The sequence below is a fragment of the Alosa pseudoharengus genome, unplaced genomic scaffold (assembly GCF_046254945.1).
Source record: "Alosa pseudoharengus isolate Yale_2024_CS ecotype anadromous, Long Island Sound unplaced genomic scaffold, YU_APseudo_1.1 YU_APseudo_1.1_scf_13, whole genome shotgun sequence".
In the NCBI taxonomy this organism is placed as follows: domain Eukaryota; kingdom Metazoa; phylum Chordata; class Actinopteri; order Clupeiformes; family Clupeidae; genus Alosa; species Alosa pseudoharengus.
In genome coordinates this window covers 18,553,968-18,576,514 of record NW_027468598.1, presented here as the reverse complement: position 1 = coordinate 18,576,514, position 22,547 = coordinate 18,553,968, and the positions used below count along the sequence as shown (strand labels likewise).

At 44.2% G+C, this 22,547-nt stretch overlaps 1 protein-coding gene across 1 annotated transcript in view; it reads right to left on the bottom strand.

Moving 5' to 3' along the window:
• stard13b (StAR related lipid transfer domain containing 13b) overlaps window positions 1–10,057 on the bottom strand; it is an 83,947-nt gene extending 73,890 nt beyond the window's left edge. The window contains exons 1-3 of the mRNA XM_076282375.1: window positions 9,889–10,057; window positions 6,031–7,213; window positions 84–257 (exon numbers count right to left, since the gene is read on the bottom strand). Of these exons, the coding sequence (XP_076138490.1) occupies window positions 84–257; window positions 6,031–7,080 (1,224 nt within the window). The 5' untranslated portion in view covers window positions 7,081–7,213; window positions 9,889–10,057. The remainder of the gene's footprint in view (window positions 1–83; window positions 258–6,030; window positions 7,214–9,888) is intronic.
• Window positions 10,058–22,547: the final 12,490 nt, after the last annotated feature.

Here is a 22,547-nt window from a genome sequence, read left to right as displayed (position 1 = left end):
TATAGCTCTATATAAATGTAATGTGCTGCTGTTGTTGCTGCTGTTGTTGTTGTTGTTGTTTTTGTTGGATGTGAGGTACTGACCAGCTGTGGGTTGTTGTGGGTTGCTGTGGGAGTGTGTCTGCGAGTGGCAGCGGGGGTGTCTGAGGGGGACGACCCAGCACTCAGGGCATCCTCTATGTCCAGGTTGAGCTGGTCTAGCTTCCTCATCAGCTGGGACATGGACTCCGACCAGGGAGACAGGACCTGGTGAAGCTCCTGTGTGGGACAGACATGAGAGGTCAGATCCTGGGTCCCCCATCATTTCTGCTAGACCCATTATCAGCTGCATTTCAGGGTGCTCTAAGACTAAAATGGGCTATAATGAACACATTCAATTTAAACATTTTCTTGAAAAATAATTTAATGCAAATTTCACACTGGTTTGTAAAATTGAACAGCAAATTAATTGCCTGTTGCTTCAAGAAGCACAACTCAAACCAATCGCCAATACATACTTAATACAGAGAGAGAGGCACACAAATAAGCAAATACTATTTCTGCTCCAACAGATTTAATTCTGCTGTGGGTTGATGGTTTTGTGCTTTGCTTGATTTCTTGAGGTTTTGGAAAAACAGACAAAATCGCGCCAGTAAAGCTAAATTTGAACTGAATTTGAGTAACTGTGGGCATCTCTGGCCGACCCAGATTTGTCCATGTCCATCAGTAGCTTCATGCTCCAGGCACCGAGCAAACCAAATTCACACTGGGTCTTAGCCATAGTGGACAATGTACTGACATTCCAATCAGATAGGCCTCACTGTTTTCGTTTCTCTCTCCTGTCTTCTCTCCTTTCCTGCCATCTCTCTCTCCCTGTGGGACCCATAGCTGGCATAAAGAGAAGAGGCCAGTCCAGCTCTGCATACGGGCCCCGTCAGTGTTTAAGGAACCGAGGTTGGAGGCCATAAATTAGCAGGAAGCACCTTGAGCCCCTGCATCATAAATCAGTCCAGAGCTGGGGGGTTAGGAGAGGGGGGGATGTGTGGGCGTGGGGGGCCTCAACCCTTCAGCCACTGTACTAACATTACATGGCAGGTTATAAGTTACATAGTATAAGTATATATACTCAGCATATACATAGCATATGCACAAAGACTTATCCATTTTAGTAAAGTCTAACATGTCAGCTCATATCTGATATACAAGTATTCATGTTGTAGTCAATAGTATACAGTAATGAACCCAGTCTATGCACCCAGTGATGTACAGTAACTAGACTGAGCCTACATATATGCACTAGATCAAGCGTCTTTGAGAGAGTCTTTGCCAGACCAGATCAGGGCTGGATTCATTACAGAGTAGGCTTTTATCTAAACATATTTTTATTGACTGTACTGGACATAGACAAAAACATGTCAGTCACTAACCACTTAGCATACCAAATCTGTTGGTTTCAAATAGAGTGCTTAATGTTTTTGGACAAATGGGCTAAAAAAAGACGATGTTCTGTGTCCATTTTGGTCCTCAGGGGTCCAAACAAGTTCCCTGACCAATGCATCAAGGCTCCCTCTCATCCCAACACAATTGACTTATTGAAGGGTGTCACTGGCAGTGGGGTCGCATTTGTGGCTCAGCGGCTGAGGGGCAAAGGATTGGGGGTGGGGTGGAGTGGGGTTGGGGTTGGGGTTGGGGGTGGGGGGTGATGTGTATCTGTGGCACTCGTTAAATCTATTGGAATGTAGAAACACTGAGACCCGGAACCAATTAAGACTCAGATATGCAGACGCCTCTGAGAGAGAGAGACGAGAGTGAAGGAGAGAGGGAGCGACAGAATTATATATATGTCAAAGAGTGTATATTTCATTGACTTTACAGCCTATCCTACTGAGGTTTAAGGTATGGTGCAGTTTACAGTATAGATTTCAATTTGTTCCATGCTTTTATTGTGGTCACAGCTCATTTGTCTGTTGCTATGACTGTTACATTTTAGGGTACAAGATAGATAGATAGATAGATAGATAGATACTTTATTGATCCCCAGGGGAAATTCAAGAAGCACACACCCACACATCCTAGGCATGCCTTTCCTCTTTAGCTAAGCACCAGATGACAGACACCAGATGGACTGGAAACTCTGGTGGCCACGCAGGGGTCACCTGATTGACCTCCAGCAGAGGAAAGTGCCCTTTCTCCCCTGCAATCCTGCGGGGGAATGACTAAAACCAGAGCAATCCTCTCCTCTTACTTAAGGGGTGGCCTTGTGTCAAACTACACAGATGAGAGAGAGGGAGAGAGAGAGACAGAGATACAGAGAAAGTGAGAGAGAACTAGAAAGAGAGAGTGAATGACCGAGCGAAGGCTAGAGAGACAGTGAGACAGAGATAGAGGTGCTGGGCCTCAGACTGTCAATGTCAGCAAAAGGAGAGAGAGAATAAGACAAAATGATAGGAGAGAGAGGGAGTGAAAGAGCTTTGAAGTAAAACGGTTGAGAGAGAGAGAGAGAGGGAGGGGAGGGAGGGAGAGATTCTGATGCTGTCAGATCCTCTAGCGCCACTCTGTCTTTTCCTGGTGAGACTGGTAAGTAAGCCTCTTGACTTTGACAAAAGAACATGTGTGTGTTTACACTACAGAATCTGCAGCACCTCATGGCAGCCCTCTCGATAGCATCTTGGGCAGACATGTTTAAAGCCATCTTAAGGCCAAGGCATCTCTGAGTCCTGTGTCAGCCTGCTCGGTGGTGGCCTGACGTACATGCCAGTGGCGGATCACAGAGGCAAAATGAGTTTGGATAAGTTACACACATTTCTTCTGTCTCGTTTGCTGAATGACAAAATGGGTTGTTGTGACAGGCAACGGTTTGAATGTCGATTTATCCATTTGTTTTCAGAACTACAATGACAGAGACGGAGATGTTTGCCAATCTCAGGGTCTGAATTCAGAGGCTGAGCCAAATTAGAAACACTCGCAGCTCTGCTCCCTTCAAAAAGGGAATAGCCACATGAAATGCACGTTCGGAATGTGGCCACTTCTCATATGGAATGAGCGGAATTCCTGGAGTGTTTTTTGCGGGAATGTTGGAGTGAGACAGAAGCCTTGATTCAGTTCCCCCGCCATTCAGCTCTGTCCCTCGTGAGAAACCCGCTCGCCATGGAAACGTGTCCTGGTATGAGTCAATCCTCTAGATCAAGTCATCATTGTTATCTACAGGCGGCCGAACAGCGAATGGGAGAGGGCCATAACTTCATTGGTGCAAATTGGCCACATTGTAAAGTGTAGCGCTTCCCTTTTGACATGGTAATGAGGAGTTAAGTGCTCCGGCTATGGCATGGCTTTCTGGGCGCGGTGCCTAGTCCATGCCACCCACTGAGAGTGCCATGGATCACCATGGCAGTGCGAGAATGCAGCAGTGGGGTATGGCTCCCTCAAAAAAAGGGGCATTGGCTGGCAGCTACAGTATTTGAATAGGACCCAGGTCAAATGTGCTTTTAAAGAAAATGGGGTAGGATGTGTTTTTTTTTTTTTTTTAAAGAGTGGCCGAGATCGGAGCTTTGGTGTGAGGTTTTGAATGGCCGGGGCAGTTTCTAACGGATTCGGAGAGTCAAATGTGAATACACACAGCTGACCCAGTTCTTCCCTGAGCCTCTCTCCCCGCGGGGAGCCTCTCAGCTGAACTTTTAAGAGGCGAACCTGCAGGATGGTCGATATTAAATTTACACTGGCTGCCAAGGAAAACCAACAGAGCTCAACACACCATGACAGAGTCGCACCAACGTAGAGGACAGCAGAGGACACTGGAGAAGAACTGAATGGGCAGATGGTGTGGTTATGGTGCCCTCAACTGGATAAAACTGAAAACTGCATGCAGCAATGCTCAAGAGATGAGGCCAGCCAGCCAGCCCCTGCAGACATAGCTCTGGTAACTCCAGTGCTATCAGAATCCCATTTGCTTGAGCTTGGTGTGAACAAAATCATTTAAAAAAAACACTTACAACAAAATATTTTAAAAAGGTGAGATGAATAAAAATGAATTTGAATCTGATTTAGGTTGAGTAAAATAAAAAACAAAAACACCACCACATTGGCACATGTTATGGCCTTGTCCATCCCTTCTCTTGCCACTCTTGGCATTGGCAGTAGGTTTGTTTGTTGTGTATCTGGACCACCATAGACCAAGCGGAGCCTGTTGCCGGTCTCCAACCGACGCTGGGCATTCCTGCACGTCGTGCCATTACAGAACAGCGGTGCACACAGACACCCAGGTCTGCTTTGGCACGAAAATAACACTGCATGTGTTTGGTGGGAGCACAGCACGTGCAGCTGAGGAGCAGCAGGAGATGAGGAGTAAATCAGTTCAGTTACTTATACATCTGAAAGGCACCCATGTGAACACTGGCTGTAAATCCAGGCTCTGGAAGCAAGCTGCAAAAGAGTACAAATATACGACTCACAGTAGGCCTAACTCCTATTTAAGTTCAAATGATTCTGGTATTTTAATTTCAAATTATGTTAAGAAGGATTTTCTCCCTCCATATAAAAGTTGTAAGGGACAAGGACAAAAAATAACATGAGATTTGAATGAGGAAAACATGGACTGTCTTGTTTTTCACTTATCAACTGACTGTAGCACACAAAGTGAGCAGAGTTCCCTTTGATCCAGCTTTCTCCCCAGCGGATCAAACACGGGTGTAAATTTAAGCTCGCCCATTTACTTCAGCACCCTCTGAAAGGCCTGTGAAGGGGGGGGGGGGGGGTAGAATAAGGGCCCCTCGCCAGGGAAAACAGTGAGCCCTTTCTCTCCCATCGAGCAACAACCGTGTCTGTCCCATCAAATAAGCATGGCTCTCTCACACTCACACAGAGCGGAGGGGTGGGACTGTTGAGGGGAGCGAGGTGGTATGTGGATGACGATGTCTTTGAACCCCTGTCTTGAGACACAGTGGGGGGAGGGAGGGGGGGTACACTGAGATTCACACATGTCATCTGGCAGAGAGCGTGTGATAGCCCATGCTGCCTCGGACTCCTCCAGTTAACCCTCTGTCTTCACAGGCTACCAAAAGGCAGTCTACAGATTTCCCAAATTCCTCCCCTTCCCTCACCTCAAACACACCTCTGAGACAGGAGTGACACAATATACAACCATAAACACAGACAAGGTTTTGTCTCCATAACCTGACCTGTTTTTTTTATTGTTGTTGTGTTGTGTGTAAACAGCACAGTAATTGGGAGCTACGTCATAGAGGTCTGAGACACCCATGTTGATCACGGTGTACTGTACGTCCATAAACGTCAATGGTGGTTTTAGAGGCCAGTAAAAACACGGAGGACAAGGTCACTGCTTGGTTTCTAGGCAGGAGAGGGTAGATTACTATAGGGGAAGGGAGGGAAGAAGAGGTCACAAATCTCTTGCTGTCGTGTTTCAGAGAAAGCAGAGGCTAAGTTTACTGTTGATAGACCTTTGTGTATATGACAGCCACGGAGGAGAGAAAGCAGAGGTCCACTGCATACCTTCGAGCCTCTGCTTGGTAGCTGTTGGACTTGTAAAAGCGCTCTCTCCAAGTCTCCTCGACTGGAGTCTTGCACGCTGATGCAAGCAAGTGCTAAATTAGGTTACAACACCAACAATGAAAAAAACGTAATTTGATATAATAATCTGTCAAGTTCAGAACCCCGTCAAATAGGATTATTGAGCCTGAAGAAAGTACGTCACGTCTGGTGTACAAAACTTCAGCTCTCTGATTTCTGTTTCTGATTAAACTGTGCTTAGTCTTATGATTAACTTTTAAACAAAACTATTTTGATCCTTCAGATAACATAGCACAGGTATCAACATATGATGCTATGTTTACAGAAATCAAAGGGTATTCTAAATGTTTGCACAGTATACAGTACACATAGATACATACAGATAGATGTTCTATGTACATACATACAGTAGAACATTATGGGAACTTATGGGAATGTACCTGATTTTATCAAGATATGGATTATGTTGTTGGCACACAATAATCCATCTGTAAAATGTAATAATCCATCTGTAAAATGTCTGCCTTACCCTTGTGCTGCTGGTGTCGTCTCCAGCCTTGTGGCCACTCGAAAGGTCCACGGGGGAGCAAGTGCTCTCCGTCACGGCACCTCTCCTTCTGGGCCGCTCTTTACTCCTCCGCTTCTGGGCAGCCAAGAACTCCCTGGACTGTGGCAGCTCAGGAAACATGTCCTCGTCGTTCTCATCTTCATCCTCGTCGTCGCCGCCTGCGTCGTTGGTGTCATCCTCTGAGGAAAACTCCCGGCCGTCCGAGCTCTCGTTGGTGAGGGTGTTCTGCTGCTGGCCACACGGCGGGCAGTCGTAATCGGCGAAGGTGATAGAGCTGGGCTTGTGCTTGATGATGCGGGGTAGATCTAGCCCCTGGCCTGTGTCTAGAGCAGGGTCACTTAGAGTCACGGATTTGTCCAAGATGACCACCAGAGACGGGGCAGGACATGGTAACTGTGTGTGGGTCCAGACACTGACACCATGGCCATTTACAGTGCGGTGGGCTGAAAGGCTGTCACTCTGAGAAACATCCGGCACAACTCCAATCAGCCTCAGATCCTCCATATTTGAATGGCTGAAGTTGTGACCATTTTCCACAGTACTATTTGTAACTAAAATGGCATTTGGTTCCTCTATGTCTTTCTCTATCATATCAGGACTACTTGAATCCGTATTTACAGGTAATTGTATATGTTCTGGTTCATTTTGGGGCATCTGGGTCCTAAACTCATGTTCTTCCTCATCTGGACAGTGACTAAGCGAGCCTGAGCTTGAGACACAGTTAAGCTCAGAAAATCCCCTGGTACTTCCATTACTCTGCTGGTGCACTTCAACGGCACCTGTCTCTTCCTGTTGTCTTTGGATCTGAGTAAATCTGCCTTCAGTCTCGTGGTGAAGTGGCTCAGACAGTTTTAGGTCATTTCCGTTCTCCACAGGGGCATCGCCTGAGGGTGGCATAATGTCCCCTGCAATCACCTCTGAGGATGTAGCTGTTGAAATGGTCATTTTGGGAGACTCTGGCATTGACAGAGAGTGGTGTCCCTCTAAAGACACCACGTAAATGTTTTCCATTTCCGGCTTCACAGTTTAGTCACAAGGTAGATCCAGAAGATTCTGCATCTTGTGTAAGCGCTCTCCATCTCTGTTGTGAAGTGGCATTTAGACAGCAACACCACTCTCCAAATCAGTGCAAAGGTTGACTTACCTGCAGAAAAAATGAATACGTGTGTGAGGGAGTGTCTACAGTGTGTGATTAGCTTACATTATCTTGGTCAAATCATAATGCATAGGCGAGAGTAGGCCCTCAGGGGCTGAACTTATTAGCATGTTCTATTCACACTCATGTATTAAAAACAGAACCCCCCCCCCCCCTCTTGCTTAGGTTGCCTGTACTGACTGAACTTTCTGAAGTTGGAGCCCAGCCACCTCTGTCAGTACATCTAACGTAGCACAGAGGACCGAGGCGAAAAATAGAGCGCGAGCTGTGAAAACTGAACATCTGGCGTTGGCCTCGGCATTCAAGTCTGGATCTGTTTCAGGCACGATCTCAGTGACATCACAGCACTCTGGAATCTGGATCTTCTTCCCCGCGCATTGGTGATTTACAGTCCGCTTACATCGCTCACTCCAGCATAATACTGGGTACTGTGTTCGGCTGTGGCTAAGGCACCGCTAACCCCGTTATTAATCCCCATTTCGAAACAACATATTTATTTCCATTTCTATAGAAAAACAAAACGGCATTCTTTACTTTCGGATGATTTATAACTGTCTCGTGACATGGAAACGTAGCCTGCTACTTTGCCAAATCTGTCAACATGAAAACAAAGCGAAGCGCGCGCAACTAGGATATTCCACGCATCTAAATGAGATCCCTATATGACCTTTCGTGAGGTGCCTTTATTTCTCCATGTCTTCCAATAAGACAGATTTTTTCCCCTCCCATATATAGCTTAAAAAATCAATACCAGGTAAAACTATCAGATATACACAAATATGTATAGCTTAATAATATTAAACTGGTCTAAAAAAATATCAAACCACAAAAACACAAAGACCACTGAGATCATTTCAAAAACAACCTTGTGATAAGTTATCTCCAGGAAGATGAATTGATTTATTGTGCCTCTCAAAGTCATGCATGGAAAACGCTATGGAAAAGATGGGTCGATTGCCATATCTCTCGTGGATGTTGTGGGAGGAGGCCAGATGGTAACCCTGACATTGGCCAGCTCTTATCACACACATACTGGATTGTGAGTCACCCCCCCCCCCCCCCCCACACACACACACACACACACACACACACAGAGAGAGAGAGAAAGAGAGAGAGAGAGAGAGAGAGAGAGAGAGAGAGAGAGAGAAAACAGAAACATTTACAAAAGACAAACCTTGTGTGTCAGGGGAAAACACACCTGGTCTGACAAAAGCTCAAGCACTGTAACCTTTAGAGACAGATAAGAGCTCAACATCCAGCACAGTGCAAGGACAAATGCTTTACCACCACCCACAGCTGAGCAGAGCTTTTAACTTTAGTACTAGAATAACTATTTTATTTGAACTCTTATTCAGCCAGCTTTTTTAATTCCCATGTATCATTAATGTTGACATTAATCCAGCAAGCATTTACATCCTGCAGAGTTAAACTGAATAGAAACTTAATTTTGGCTTTCTGGATATGTCACAGACATATGTCTCAGAGAAACATAACCCCGGGAGTTGACAGAAGTGCCATAGAGCCATACTTAAAGTTACTTTTAGGGCCCCTAAATAGTGTGTGTGTGTGTGTGTGTGTGTGTGTGTGTGCGTGCGTGAGTGTGTGTGTGTGTGTGTGCGAGCGAGAGTTTGAGCGAGTGTGTGTGTGTGTGTATGCTTGGTTGGCTGGGGGTTCTGGTGAGTTTTGAGAGTATGTGTATGTGTGTGGGGGGGCTCTCTCTCTCTCTAAAGAGAGGGGTCTGTTGTTCTTCCACAGGAAACATCTCGACCAGTGGACAGGAGATTAGATCTTGTCAGTCCACCTCTTTCCAAGAAGTCCCTTCTCCCCTGAATGCGTGCTGGAGAGAGGGGGCCTCCGTAGCATTCAACCAGGGGGGATAATGGTCCAGTCGAAGAAGGCAGTGGAGGAAAGCAGCTCTGTGGTCCACATGGGAATCACATGCTCTGTCCTGGCTACACCGCAGCATTATATAGAATTATACTTGTCTATCAGTTACAGTGGCCGATACACACAATATACTGTTGTTTATCTGTCACCTCTGCTTGTCCGCATGAACCATTGGTTCAGCTTTATCATAGCAAAGGCACTTGTGACTTTGTGTATTGTAAAGCCTGTGCTTTAAAAATAAAGCATCATTAATCTGTGGTGTTTGAGGTAGGATAAAATTCTAACTTCAAGATTAATTTCAGCATCAACTTCTCACATATTCAATCATTTGCATGTTATCTGTTATGTCTGTTATGTTATGTTTTTTGGAAGTAACTGTCATTTGCACAGCAACTTGGAACAAACAGAGGTACTTAATCTTTGAAGTCAATTATAGAAATATGGCTCAGTTTAACCACATATCACAAACATCCCCATTAATGTTACTCAGAAATGCTGGCGAAAACAAAAACATCTAAACTTAGCCACATATATGTGAAAAACAACAGCCACATCTCCAGCCACAGCTGAAAGCATGACAGTCCCCTCTCCTCTCATGACAGTCTTCCTCTACTCTCTCTCCCCACACAAACACGCTTCTACACTCACACACACACACACACACACACTCACATAATTTGCCCTCTCATCCACCTGTAGTGACAAGTCAGTCAAAGCGACATTAAATAAAACAAAAAAATGCTTGTAAGCGCTATAAAGTCATCATCCATCCATACCTTCTGAGCCCTGTGACAGATCCTCATGGGTATGTCCTTGGAGAGTCCCGGCAGTACTCTCATACTGAAAGTGAAAGAGTCCAGGGTGCTGTGTTTAGCTTTGAAGAGAGAGAGGGAGAGACGGAGAGTGAGGTGCGCCTTTACAAGAGCTCACTCCTAACTGAGGCTGAGGCAAGACAGCACACTGCTCTGCTGCCACCCCCCACCCCCTTCACACACACACACACACACACACATAACTTCCTCACAAATGCCCGCACACACACACACACTTCCACGGACACACCTCCTTTAGTACATCCGCCTCCACTCCCCCTCCAGTCGGCATGAATGCTGTCATCACAACTTCCCTGCTGTCCTCACAGGCTTTGAGGGGGAGCTGCCTCTCAACGGGCTTACTCATTCAAGGTAAGGAGGGAGGGCATATGTGTGTGTGTGTGTGTGTGTGTGTGTGTGTGTGTGAGTGTGTGTGTGTGTGTGTGTGCGTGTGTGTGTGTGTGCGTGTGTGTGTGTGTGTGTGTGTGTGTGTGTGTGTGTGTGTGTGTGTGTGTGTGTGCGTGTGTGTGTGTGCGTGTGTGTGCGTGTGTGCGTGTGTGTGTTTCTCTTTCTCTCACTCTGTTTGTGCATGTCTGTGTTTGTTTTGTTTGTATGTATGTGTGTATGTTGTCTTCTATGTGTTCATATGTGTTTGTTTTTGAGATGGAAGGGGGAGGAGGAGTTTTGGAATGGGAGAGAGTAATTGGAGGGAAAAGAGGAGGAGGGGTAGAAAGAAACAGAGAGAGAGAGAGAGGGGGGGGGAGATGGTAACTGATAATAAAATGGTGAACAGACCTACAAAACATATACAGTATGAATGCTGCAGTCATGAGATCCTGACATTCTGTGTTGACACTAATGATGGGTGGCTTTTTATTAGCTGAAGCGGACATGAAAATGCTTACATGCGCAGAGAGCACTGCAAATTTATTTCTGACATTCACAGGTGACTGCAGATTTCTACTCCCCTTTCTGATTCAGGTTATCATATCTGCTAGGCAGTATTTATAAAATCAGACAGGGGAGTGGAAATCTGCAGTCATCCGTGAACGTTTGAAATAATTTTATAGCCACCATTTGGCCAAACTGCAGAAATACCCCAGGAAAATATCCCCATAAACTATTTGGTTTGCGTTACTACCTAACAACAATGATTTGTTCCTACAGAGTTGTCCTCATCTGCCCTCTACCCTCATCATCTCTTCATTGTATAAAAAAAGCAGTGCCATGCCCTCAGCGGCTACCACATTCTCAGTACCACAGTACCACATCAAATGGATGTGCATGTGCCACCTATTTAGCCGGTGACCGCGGACTTGCCTCTCTGTCACCCCTGGCCATAAATAAGGCTTTTCTGTATGACATGTGTGACGGAAATTGCTGGAAAAGGGTAGCAGTGTGCTTGTCATGTGGATTGCGTAAGAGGGGGGGGGGGCAGTTTGTTGTGAACACATTCGCATGTAATCAGGGTAGGGAAGAAGGGAATAAGAGAGAGAGAGCGAGAGAGAGAGAGAAAAAGTAATGGTAGAGTAGTAATAAGAGAAAGAAAGACAATAAGAGTGAAACAAGCAGCGAGAGTAAAAGGAAAAGAGTTTGTGTGTAGTTGTGTGCACTTCTGTGTGTGTGTGTGCACATGTCTGTACAGTACTGCATGGAGACTTTGCTAAGGAGTCGACTCTAGCACATAGCTCAGGGCCGGACATGTTCCATGGTGAACTGCACTGTGGGATTGGACTCTTGTTTACATTCATCAGGCCCGGCCCTGATAGGACAGGCTGAAGTGGGTGGAATGCTGGCGGTGTAGTTTACCCAGGTTGAACTGCCCTTGACGGAAAACTGTGGGGGTGGTGTGTGGGCAGGAGGGAGGGCAGTTAGGGGGCACCTAGAGCCCTCACCACTCACTCCCCTCCGACCTAAACTCAACTCTTAGTGGAAGCAGCGGTCACAAATCACTCGCTGGACTCTCTCTGACCTCAGCCAAGGGAAGCAAAAGTGTGAGGAGCTTGCTCATTCACAAAATACGTCCAAGATCCACCCATGGCTATATTTCACCTATACACAAACACACACACACAAATATACCCCTAACACACACACACAAAAATATGCCTCCCATCCCCAACACACACACACACACACATATACACACAGACACACAAACACATGCACACACAAGGCCCTGTTTGACAGGCTGCTGTCGATGGGCCTTCTTACAGGTACTTCTCCATGCCACAGGGATGGCCTGGAGGCAGCCATTCATTCATCTTCCTCCAGTATTTCAACTTCACTGTCATGGTCAGGGATTCCACTGCAATTGCTTTTCCCTGTTGCTGTACTGAGGAATGAGCGCTAGGCCACCAAAGTTGGGCAAGGTGTGAGGGTATGTGAAAGCTCTGAGATTGTTATCTGATTGATTTTAGCTCCACTATGTCCTGCGGTGTCATCTCTCACATTTGTTTTGCAAAAAAGTGAATCATACATTTTAAGAAAGAGAAATAATAGTTTCTTAATCCATTATTTCAAAAAAGAGGGCTGTGTGTACATAAGATAGCCAGCATGTTTTTCACTCATCTACTGAGTACTGGAGTGCTGAATTCCTAAATGTCCTTGACTGATAGGAGCATCGGCCCCATTGTTAAGAGGATGGGAGAGAGCACTGATTTGCTGCATTTTCTCTGGATTGACTTGCATTGTTCTTGTCTTTAAAGACTTGCAAAGAATTTTAGACCATTCAAGCGCTTTAACTTGATACCAGGTCGCACATACAATGAGAGATTGAAGGGCCTGAGGCAAAGGTCCTCTAAGCATCAGAAAGAAAAACTGATAGCCCATACTCACGAGCGATGGTCAAACGAAACCAGGAAACGCTCAAGGGCAAACTAAACACAATCGAACAGAGGAAAATGAATGGGAAATATCTGTCTGTCCCACTGTGATGGACAGGTGAAACCAGAGTGAAACTCGGACCGTTTAAGTAAAAGACAGGCATAGGTGAGGTCTCTGAAAGAACGTTTTGAGAGACGTTAATGGGAACACCAGAAAAAAAAGACATCCTCTCTCAAGGCATTGGGGCGAGTAGGTTCAGTTCGTGACTTGGCTTATTTGGGTGTGTGGGAGACAGGGGGAGGCCATCTTCATTCAAACACAGCTGCTACATCAGAGAGGGCAAGCTCAGGAGCCTGGCGCACCCCTGCTGAAAATACAGCCATGTTTGTGTGGGAGAAAGGGAGTGTATAGAGAGATGAAAGACATCAGGCAGAGAGAGAGAAAGAAAGATAGAGTGGAGAGAGATTTAAAAAAGACAAATTAGAAAAAAAAGCACAACATGGGGAAGAAGTACTATCTTAGATGCATGTTTTTTTGTTCCATTTCTTTATGAAGGAACATACCGTTCTCCCTCAGCTTAACTAGCGAAATGTTCCAGTGTGAGAATCACATCGATTTTTAACACTGCCCTTCAGGGTACCATGAAATTAGCATTCCAAATGTGCGTCTTATGTGCTCAACTGCACGTTCATGGATGTTAAGTCATTCCCAGCCCACGCATTGGACACGGTGACAGAGTGCATTAAGTGACACATGTGACTGAATCGACAACATAAATAGAAGACAACATTACTCATACACTGTGGACGCAACTACATATACAAACCAAATGCCATTGTCACCATCAGTAGTGTGGAGAAGCACAGTCTCGGTGGTGGACTGCGGGTCAGCAACATTGTGGCTTCCTGAGATCTGAAGTCTGCTATGCTAGCTATGTTCGAGACATGTCTAGGGAGGCCTGGGGTGTGTGCCAAAGCAAACTGCCACAGATAGCCGGCATGCCAGAGCTGGGGGCAGTGGCAGGAACAGCTGCACCTAGCAACCATGGTTCCACTCAAATCTCTACTGCTCCTTTCGTTACGTGTCCGTCTGTCTGTCAGTCAGTACATGGTTCCGAGTTGAGTTGGTCATTTTACGGTCACAGGTAGTTGTAAGTACCTCTGAAATCACATAGGATCAGGGGTTTTCCTCTATTCTGATGTAAAAGGAAATATTTTGACTGTCAATGTCAATGTCATTGTCAATTTATTTATATAGCACATTAAAAAAAACAGTTGACCTAAATGCTGTAAAAATAAAATTATAGTAAGATAATAGTACTAATAACATAAATTAATAAATGAAACCAAAAACAAAACTAAAAAACCGAAACAAAGTTAATTAACCTATCTGCACCATAACATGCGCTCTTTCTCTTTCTCACACACACACACACACACACACACACACACACACAGCTGCACCAGCATTGGATCCCAATCACTTTTTTTTAGTAAAAACAATGTCCTCAAGCAGTGTACATTTCATTTAAACCACACTGTTTGGCAAGGATCAGTGTTGATACATGTCTCTCCGCTGTAGATCTCCAACATAGGTCCTAAAACCTCAGGCTCACATATTTGTGATGCGTGCCTCGTACACTACTCTCTGGAATAGTCTTTAAGGTCAAAGGGATTGCAATTTTTCTCGATCGCTTTAATGCTTGCGTCAACTCTGACATCACGTTGGCAAAACAGTTAACTCACAGGTCTAAACAGAATCACTCTGGCCAAAATGACACATTTTGCTTGCAAAATACTGTAGCACTCTCAAAACATTTAAAACACGCAGCAAAAGCAAATTTTGCCTTCTAACAACACAACTTCAAATCACTGCTCCCTTACAGTTTTTTTCAACTGCTTACACACTAAATCTTTGCTTGTCACACAATTTTCTAAACATGTCCTCCAAACATCATAACCCAACACCAAATCTGCAAAACCATACACTAATTCTCAGTGTTTGACTCAGTTTTCAATTGACTAAAACACATTTTGCAAAACACCACACACAATTTTCTACCTAACACACAAAAATCTAACAGGAAGTAACTTGATTTCGTTCTTCAAACACAACCCATCAAAATGCCACACTAAATCACCAGTGCTTCACTCTTTCTCTTCACATGTTCAAACACTCTTTACTTTACTGAACACCATCCAATCATTCCCTTAGTATAGGTCTATGAATAGATATACTCTCTATATAGGTATAGACCCTTTCAATCTGCTCCTAGAGGATTTCCGGTTGAAATATTGAACTATTTTTGGTTTCAATATTGCTTGCATTTTTACTGTGTATTTCAACTTCTCTTTGTTGATACCGTAACTTTCACTCTTGTATGGAAATACATATAGAAAGCCTAAGACAGAAGAGCTTTAGGTTTTGAGCAACAGTGTACATGATGTATCCAAAATGTCATATTATGACAAAAGTATTTGTAATGTGAGGCGAATGTTTGCTTTAAACATGTGTTTTTGACATTTTGAATGTTGTGTGTTATTTTGCTGGAGATTTGGGGCATTTTGCATTTTGTGTGAGCAGTTGTGGGTTTTGTGTGTGGAGTTTTGAAAAATAGACACAGAGTTTTGAAAACGTGTGTAAACAATTGTAAAAAACTGTAATCAGTCATTACACACTGCACAACAAGATGTAAAACGCTGTTCTCAAAATTGCTGTCTGTTCCATTTCTTTCTAATCAGAAAAACTGTGAAAAGACTAAATGTATTGAATAACAATTAATTGTATTCATTCTTCTCAAGATGTAACTGTCATTGACATGTAAGACCTACAGTTAGCACCTAGACTAGACAAATTTCATTGAACTACAACTTGTCATTTTTCATTGAAATAGACCGACAGTAAACACCTTTTGTTCTGTTTTCTTCACCAAATAGGCAGTACAGTACTTTCTCTAAATGCACCTTAGATCCACACTTGCAAATAGCAACATAGAACAGAAATGGTATTTCTTATGGATAATGAATGATTGCTGATTGAAGAATTGTGTGAATTGTGTTTCAGAGTGTATCAGAGATTTAGACTTATGCAAGGAATCTCTACCACCTGTGAATAGATGTTTTCCTTTTGTTTAGCATAGGGAAACCAATAGAGTTTGGTGTGTTTGAATGAAATCTGTATTAACTGATTTGCAAAAGGGTGTGAGAAATGTGTGAACCCAATGAAAAAGTGTGAACACATTTGCAAGAGATTACTTCTGCTGTGCAAAGAAGTTTCTTTAATCAGGTCAAAAAATCGAGAAAAACTGTAAGAGGCAAATAATTCATTATTTACTGGTTGAAATCCCATCCCACCATCATGGTTTCTACTGTTGGCTTTGCGCTGTTTTGCAGTAGTGGTTTGTTTTGACATGCTCCGCAAATATGTTTTTGCCGCACTCTGTTTTCAATGTTGACAGAAATCAAACCCGCGTAAATAGCTCACGCCTAACAAAAATAGCTAGAATTCATTTGAAACTAGCCAGCCAGTAGATTCTTCACTCAGTCAAAAGGATCTGGTATGCATGGCCTTGCGGTAATGAATGAACCTCAACAACAGAAAAAAAAGGAATATGTGGTGCGCTATTAGGTTTCATTTTGGCCCCACTCTCTCTCTCTCTCTCTCTCTCTCTCTCTCTCACTCTCTCTCTCTGCTCTGCTCTTATCAGTTGTGTCTGTTAGACTATCAAGTGTGGAGGGAAAAATATGAAGAGTTTGCGGTCTGCAAATTGGGAGGCACAGTGATTACAGTGACAGGGAGGGAACGCAGCCAGCTGTGTTGCTGAAACATGTGGCTGTGTGGTTGAGCGCTTGCCTGCCAGCAACAAAAAACATGTTATCACCATACTCGTCCAGGAGAGGAAGGGAGAGAGAGACAGAGAGAGAGAGAGAAAGAGAGAGAGAGAGAGAAAGTGTGTGTGTGTGTTTTGTTAATTGTCTCCATTCAGTGTTTTGGGCCTGTGGAGCAAGCCACAATATTTTTATTGCAGAAATATGAGCTATTACAGAAAGACATATGGTCTGTTGGTTCTTGGCACCATTTCATTTCATGGACATCTTACTCGAGCTGAGCCAGAACCCTAGTCTTTTGTCTGTCTTTTATCCCCATTTTGTTGTGGACTGTTTTTAACTACCAGACACTTGTGTAACATTTAGCAATGCTTTCACAAACCATGGACACAGATGAATAAAATTCCTTATTGCACGTCCTTGTTGCAACATTCCAGTGATACCTCTGAGTCAATATTCCCATTCCAATTTCTATTCTTCAACATTCCCAGCATTCCACAGACAGAGTACAGATGTTCGACCTTACCTCCTTCGTCTTTTTCTTTCTGTGCCCCGTCAAGTTTAGTCCATCTCCATAAATCACCTCTCATGCCCCCTTCAACCAGTTAATGAGTGGAGAATCTTTTTGGACGGTGTTTTGGCCATGTGTGATTTAGGGACTGACAGGAGCCAATCCATGCAGCTATTTAACCCATGTAAAGTAAAACAATATGGCTGAAAGACATAGACCTTGTGCAGGTCAAAGGTCAAACTGAATGAACCAAATGATCTGCAGATTGTTGAGTTGAGGGGTAAATACGAGTTTGAACTGTGCTGTTTTACGGCCCACGTGTGTTTGTGGGTAATTCCAATGATTTCTCTGTAGCATGGGAGCAATACCATAGTTCATTTTATTTCACTGAGATACTAGTCCAGCTTCAATCAATGCACCAATATTTCCCTTGGCTACCAGGGTGGCAGACCAATCAGCAACTATAAACGTTGCCATTAAATGGCAGAGATAAACAGTAGTAGCAACGTCAGCAAACAGCAAACAATTGCAGCCGTAAAAATTTGTACATTTATACAGCAAAGGTAAATACATTGTTTCCAATAAACTGCCAATGCAGTTTATAATCAGATTGCAAAGGTTAGTGGCGAAGTAAGAAGTACCATCAGGAGTCCCTGAACAATGTGATTTGTTTGGCTTAACCAATGACTTCAAAGTCAACGCAAAGTCTACAACTCAATTGGAAACATTGGAGCATCCCCCAGACCTGCTTCATGAAGTGAATGGGTCAGTTGATAGTATGGAACTAATCAAAGACCACATCTCATAGCAACATTAAGCTCATGTGCTGATTTTTCTATTCCTATTACCTTTCCTATTTCTATTATATTCCTATCTGATCGAGGCATTAGATTGGCGTTGGCAGGAAGCTGATAAAACCCTGAGTAGGCAGGGCAGTGGAGTGTTGACATGTTTTGTTATTACATATGCAGTGATCCACCCCACCCCATCCAAAGCTCCCCAAACTCAATCCTTATTCCCTAGTGAGTCATCATTGCCATGTGTGAGACACCACAGGGAGGGGGGATGAGGGAGATGGGGGCAGAGGGGTGTATTTTGAGAAGGGGGCAAAGAACACGCACCCTGTTGGAGAGTGGGTAGGGGGGAGCACGGGATGCGCAGCATGGTGACTCCCCACGGGGCGCCTCGGATTAGCAAATATGTTCCATTCATGGTGCCTTCCCTGCCAGTCAGAGTCCTGTAATTAAGATCACTACACTCGCTCATGTGTAGCTAACCCCAGCTGTCTACGTGAGTGAGACACCAGTGCTGCACTAGCAGCAGCCCCAGGCTAATGAGACACCAGTGCTGCACTAGCAGCAGCCCCAGGCTATCATAAAGCAATGGACTCTGGGGTTGACCTTGCCCTTTTTCCGCCCCTGGACCGTGGATGGATCTGGGCCACATCCAAACCAGATCTGTCTAGGAGTCGTCCACAGTTTGGGTGGCCACGTTGTGGACTCCCGTGGGGGTAATGAATGCGCGCCATTAGCATGAGTATCTGTGGGCTAATGAGATCGCTTTACCACCACGGGCTAGCGCACAATAGGCTAGAGGCCATGGTAAGCAGGCCTGTTGTCACAGCTCGTATTGATAAGATAAATGAATAAACATGCAGTCCCCAACAAAAGAGCTGGATCTGAATTGGGGGGGTTTGCAATAAGAGACTTATAAAGCAAGCCCGTTTTAACAAGTAGGTGTCCTTAGTGAAGATGATAGTTTTTGATAGCCCTGTGACTGCTACATTTCTTTTGTCATTTGGTTAGTTGGTCATGTATGATGATTGAATCTGGTGATGATGGAACAAAGAGAGGAAATAAGCGGCATTGCTGCTTAAAATAACCTGGCGTGATCTAAAGCAGGTTTCTGTGCTTTATGATTTAACAACAGAGAACAGCCAGGATATTTTTAAGGATAGATGTCTTGGCTGTCCTTCTATGTGGATCATTTATCAGGATTTGCTTGGCTCAAAACCCATGATGGTTTGTTTTTGTTCGGTTTTACTGGAAGTACCTCACACTGAAAGTCGCCACGCCCAGTATGTTCAGTAAGTAACAGAACCCCAACAATCTTTAGTACATTACAATATCCAAATCCTCACAAATCTTTTTTTTTTTCATTTTGATCTTTGATCTTTGGTCTTGTCCCATGAATATTGACTTCTTATTCTTATCCTTGAAATCTTATCCTTCATAATATCTACAATGTGGAGCCTCTCTCAACATACTGGACTTGATTAATGCTCCCTTAAAGACTTTTATGATTGTTATGAGTGCTAGATTATTATCTCTAAGTATTTAAACTCAAACTCAAAACTTTACCAACCATAAATCACGCACCAAATAACATGCCTAATTCTTTATCTAATTTATTAACCAAAATAGGTCACATCAGATGGTTAAAAAATTGTTATTAGTGAATTCGTTTTTGGTTTGGCCTGGGTCATTCATTTTCATCAGTGTATATTTATGCGCCAGTGTAACAGACACATCTCCTAAACATGTCCTCAAATGCCAGCACTCCCACAGATGGGAGGATATTTTCACACTTATGGGCTTTCGTGAGACGAGTCCATAAATGACGACAGTTAAAATGTCAACAGAGGAAGAAGGGTGTGTGTGTGTGTGGGGGGGGGGGTGGACTCCTACTGACTCGCCTGACACAATGATGGCGCGGATTAGCTAAATGACACCATCGGCCTCCCATAAAACCTATCATTGGCTTCAGCATCTCTGTGATTAACGTGTGATTGAGTCCAAACCACGGCAGGAAGAGGAAGGGGGAGGATGATGTAAACATGACCAAGAGTCTGTCTATCCGAGTACATCAACCTTTCAGTATTCCCACTACAGTGAGAAAGAGAGAGACCATCAGACCATCATTTGCTACAAAAGAGAGAGATAAACAACAAACGCACAGACAGACAGACAGACAGACAGACGGTGTTTGGTGTTTTAAGCCCCCAACGTCGTCTTCCAGGCAGCGCTGCATGGAAGGCACTAGGGTTAGGCAAGGGTTAGGGTTAAGGTTAGGGTTAGGTGCCTTGAAGTGGACGGTCGCAGCGCTGCCTTAAAGTCGACGATGGGGGGCTTAAAACACCATCGACAGACAGTCTCTTCTGAGAGAGGGATGTGAAGTGGAAAAAGGGACCAAAGATCAGCAGGGAGACAGATCCGCTACACCGAGGTGGGGAAGGGAGGGGTGGGAGACAACAGAAAGGTGTATCTGAATAACAACTGCAAATTAATTCACTGTGGCAAACGGTGCTTCTCCCAAGCGGGCTCACCTGCCGGGACATGCACGCCGCGGCAGCTCCGGCAGCTCCAGCTGCCCCAGCAGTCCGCCTCCGAATTCCTTCCGCTCCGCGACAGCTGAGCGCCGGGGCCCTGAGCCACCGCAGCCCAGTAATTGACAGGTATGTTTAGATGGCTGGCCTTACGTAAGCCCATGGACTAAGCACCACAGGCACAGACGCACTCAATCACACAAGCACAAAGACTCTCAAACATAAACAAACACACTCACTTGTTGTGAGCAAAGGACAAAGTCTACGACGCACACAGTGCGCATGCCACTTACATTCAGTCTTCCGTAGCAGAATGCACACGCATACATGTGCCTACACGTGCACATACTCACACAGGCTCTTTTACAATACCTTTAATGTACACATATACACACACATGTACACACACACACACACAAACATACACACACACACATACAGACAAACATACACAAAGGGCAGTTCATTCATCTAACGCTACAGACATGAATAAACCCCCCTCAAAAAGACTCACTTGTTTGTTGTATGTGTAAGACTAGCCTTGGAATGTTTGCCGAAGAAATCATGTTTACAAGCAAGTTGTTTTGGAAGCAAACAATTCAAAAACAAGCAAAACAATTCAGGTTTCAACCACAAAAAGGAACTAGAAAACAATCTGTGGCATGAGTGATCAAGTGATTAAATTCTTTACAGTCGTCTAAATTCTCAAGAAATTTCCTCAGCATAATCTTGAGTAAATAAGCCATTGCAGAGAGAGCAGCTGGCTGTGTTTGGACCTCATTCAGCATAATTTTTCAATTTCCCCAAAAGCTTTATGGAAGCAGCCACGGTATAAATCCAGTCATGCAGTGGCATGAGAGAAAATACCTCATTTCATTATCCTTCTCTTTCAGAATTTATCACTTTTAAACACACACACACACGCACGCACGCACACACGCATGCACGCATACACACACACACACACACACACACACACACACACACACACACAATTATGAGGAATTAATATGCATACCAACATATTACACATGCTGTATAGACCCCTATGACATACACAGACACACACACAAGCACACATTTCTGTACTGACTCAAAAGCATTCACTCTGTCAATAACCTCAATAAGAAGAACTACTACAAATCATAAGAAGAAGAAAAAAACTATATTTAGCAAGTCAGAGGCAGGTCATGATCTGAAGACGGTCACAGGACCTGAATGGAGCTTCTCAAGTCACCACATGGGACACAAGGGAACTGTGTCCACACTTCCTGCCATGAGATCTGGACATGGGATGTCCGGACCTATGGCCAGAGAGCTCAAAGGAACACCCTGATCACATCATCATGTCATTGGCCCTCATTCAGAGTGTGAGATCAGGCGTCCAATAGTTGTGTTATGCCCTGTTAGAGGCCTGGTCTATGAGGGGAATGGTAGACCCTGTGAAGAGGTCCTGTGTGCCAGGCGGCCATGTGGATGGACCTTTGGTGCCACGCCGCTGACTGATCAGCAAGACAAAATTAAATGTCATCTCTGCATGAGTTCAATTTAGAAACCAGTCACCGGAAGTGACTTCAGCATCTACCACTACCAGAGATGGCACACGTGATGATTGAACATTTACTTTGCTCTCTGCCTTGCACAGAAACACACGACTGAATATTCCAGTTACTAAAAGTGCATGCATTTATAGTTTTACAATAACCTCTGAAAATGTTTAGAATGCAAACTGCTGAATCATTTTCCCATATCATCAAATGTATTGTTTTTACAAACGGTGTATGTTGTGTGTTATCTAAAGGGACGGTGGTAGCATATTGGTTAAAGACCTGGGCTAGCATGCAGTAGCCTGAAATGTGAGTTCAATACCCACCTTCCACCATTGTGCCCTTGAGGAAGGCACGTAACCCCAAGTTTCTCCGGTGACAATGGCCCTTGTAATGTAACTGACATATGTAAGTCGCTTTGGATAAAAAGCGTTTGCTAAATGAATAAATGTAAATCTTACAACCATTTGTTATACCTTTCAGACTGTGATAACTCACTGATAAGATCCAATTTGCAGCTTGGTCTTTTGATATCAGACAAACATATCACACCCCTCGTCGCTTGCACAAGAGGAAAACTGTTGCAC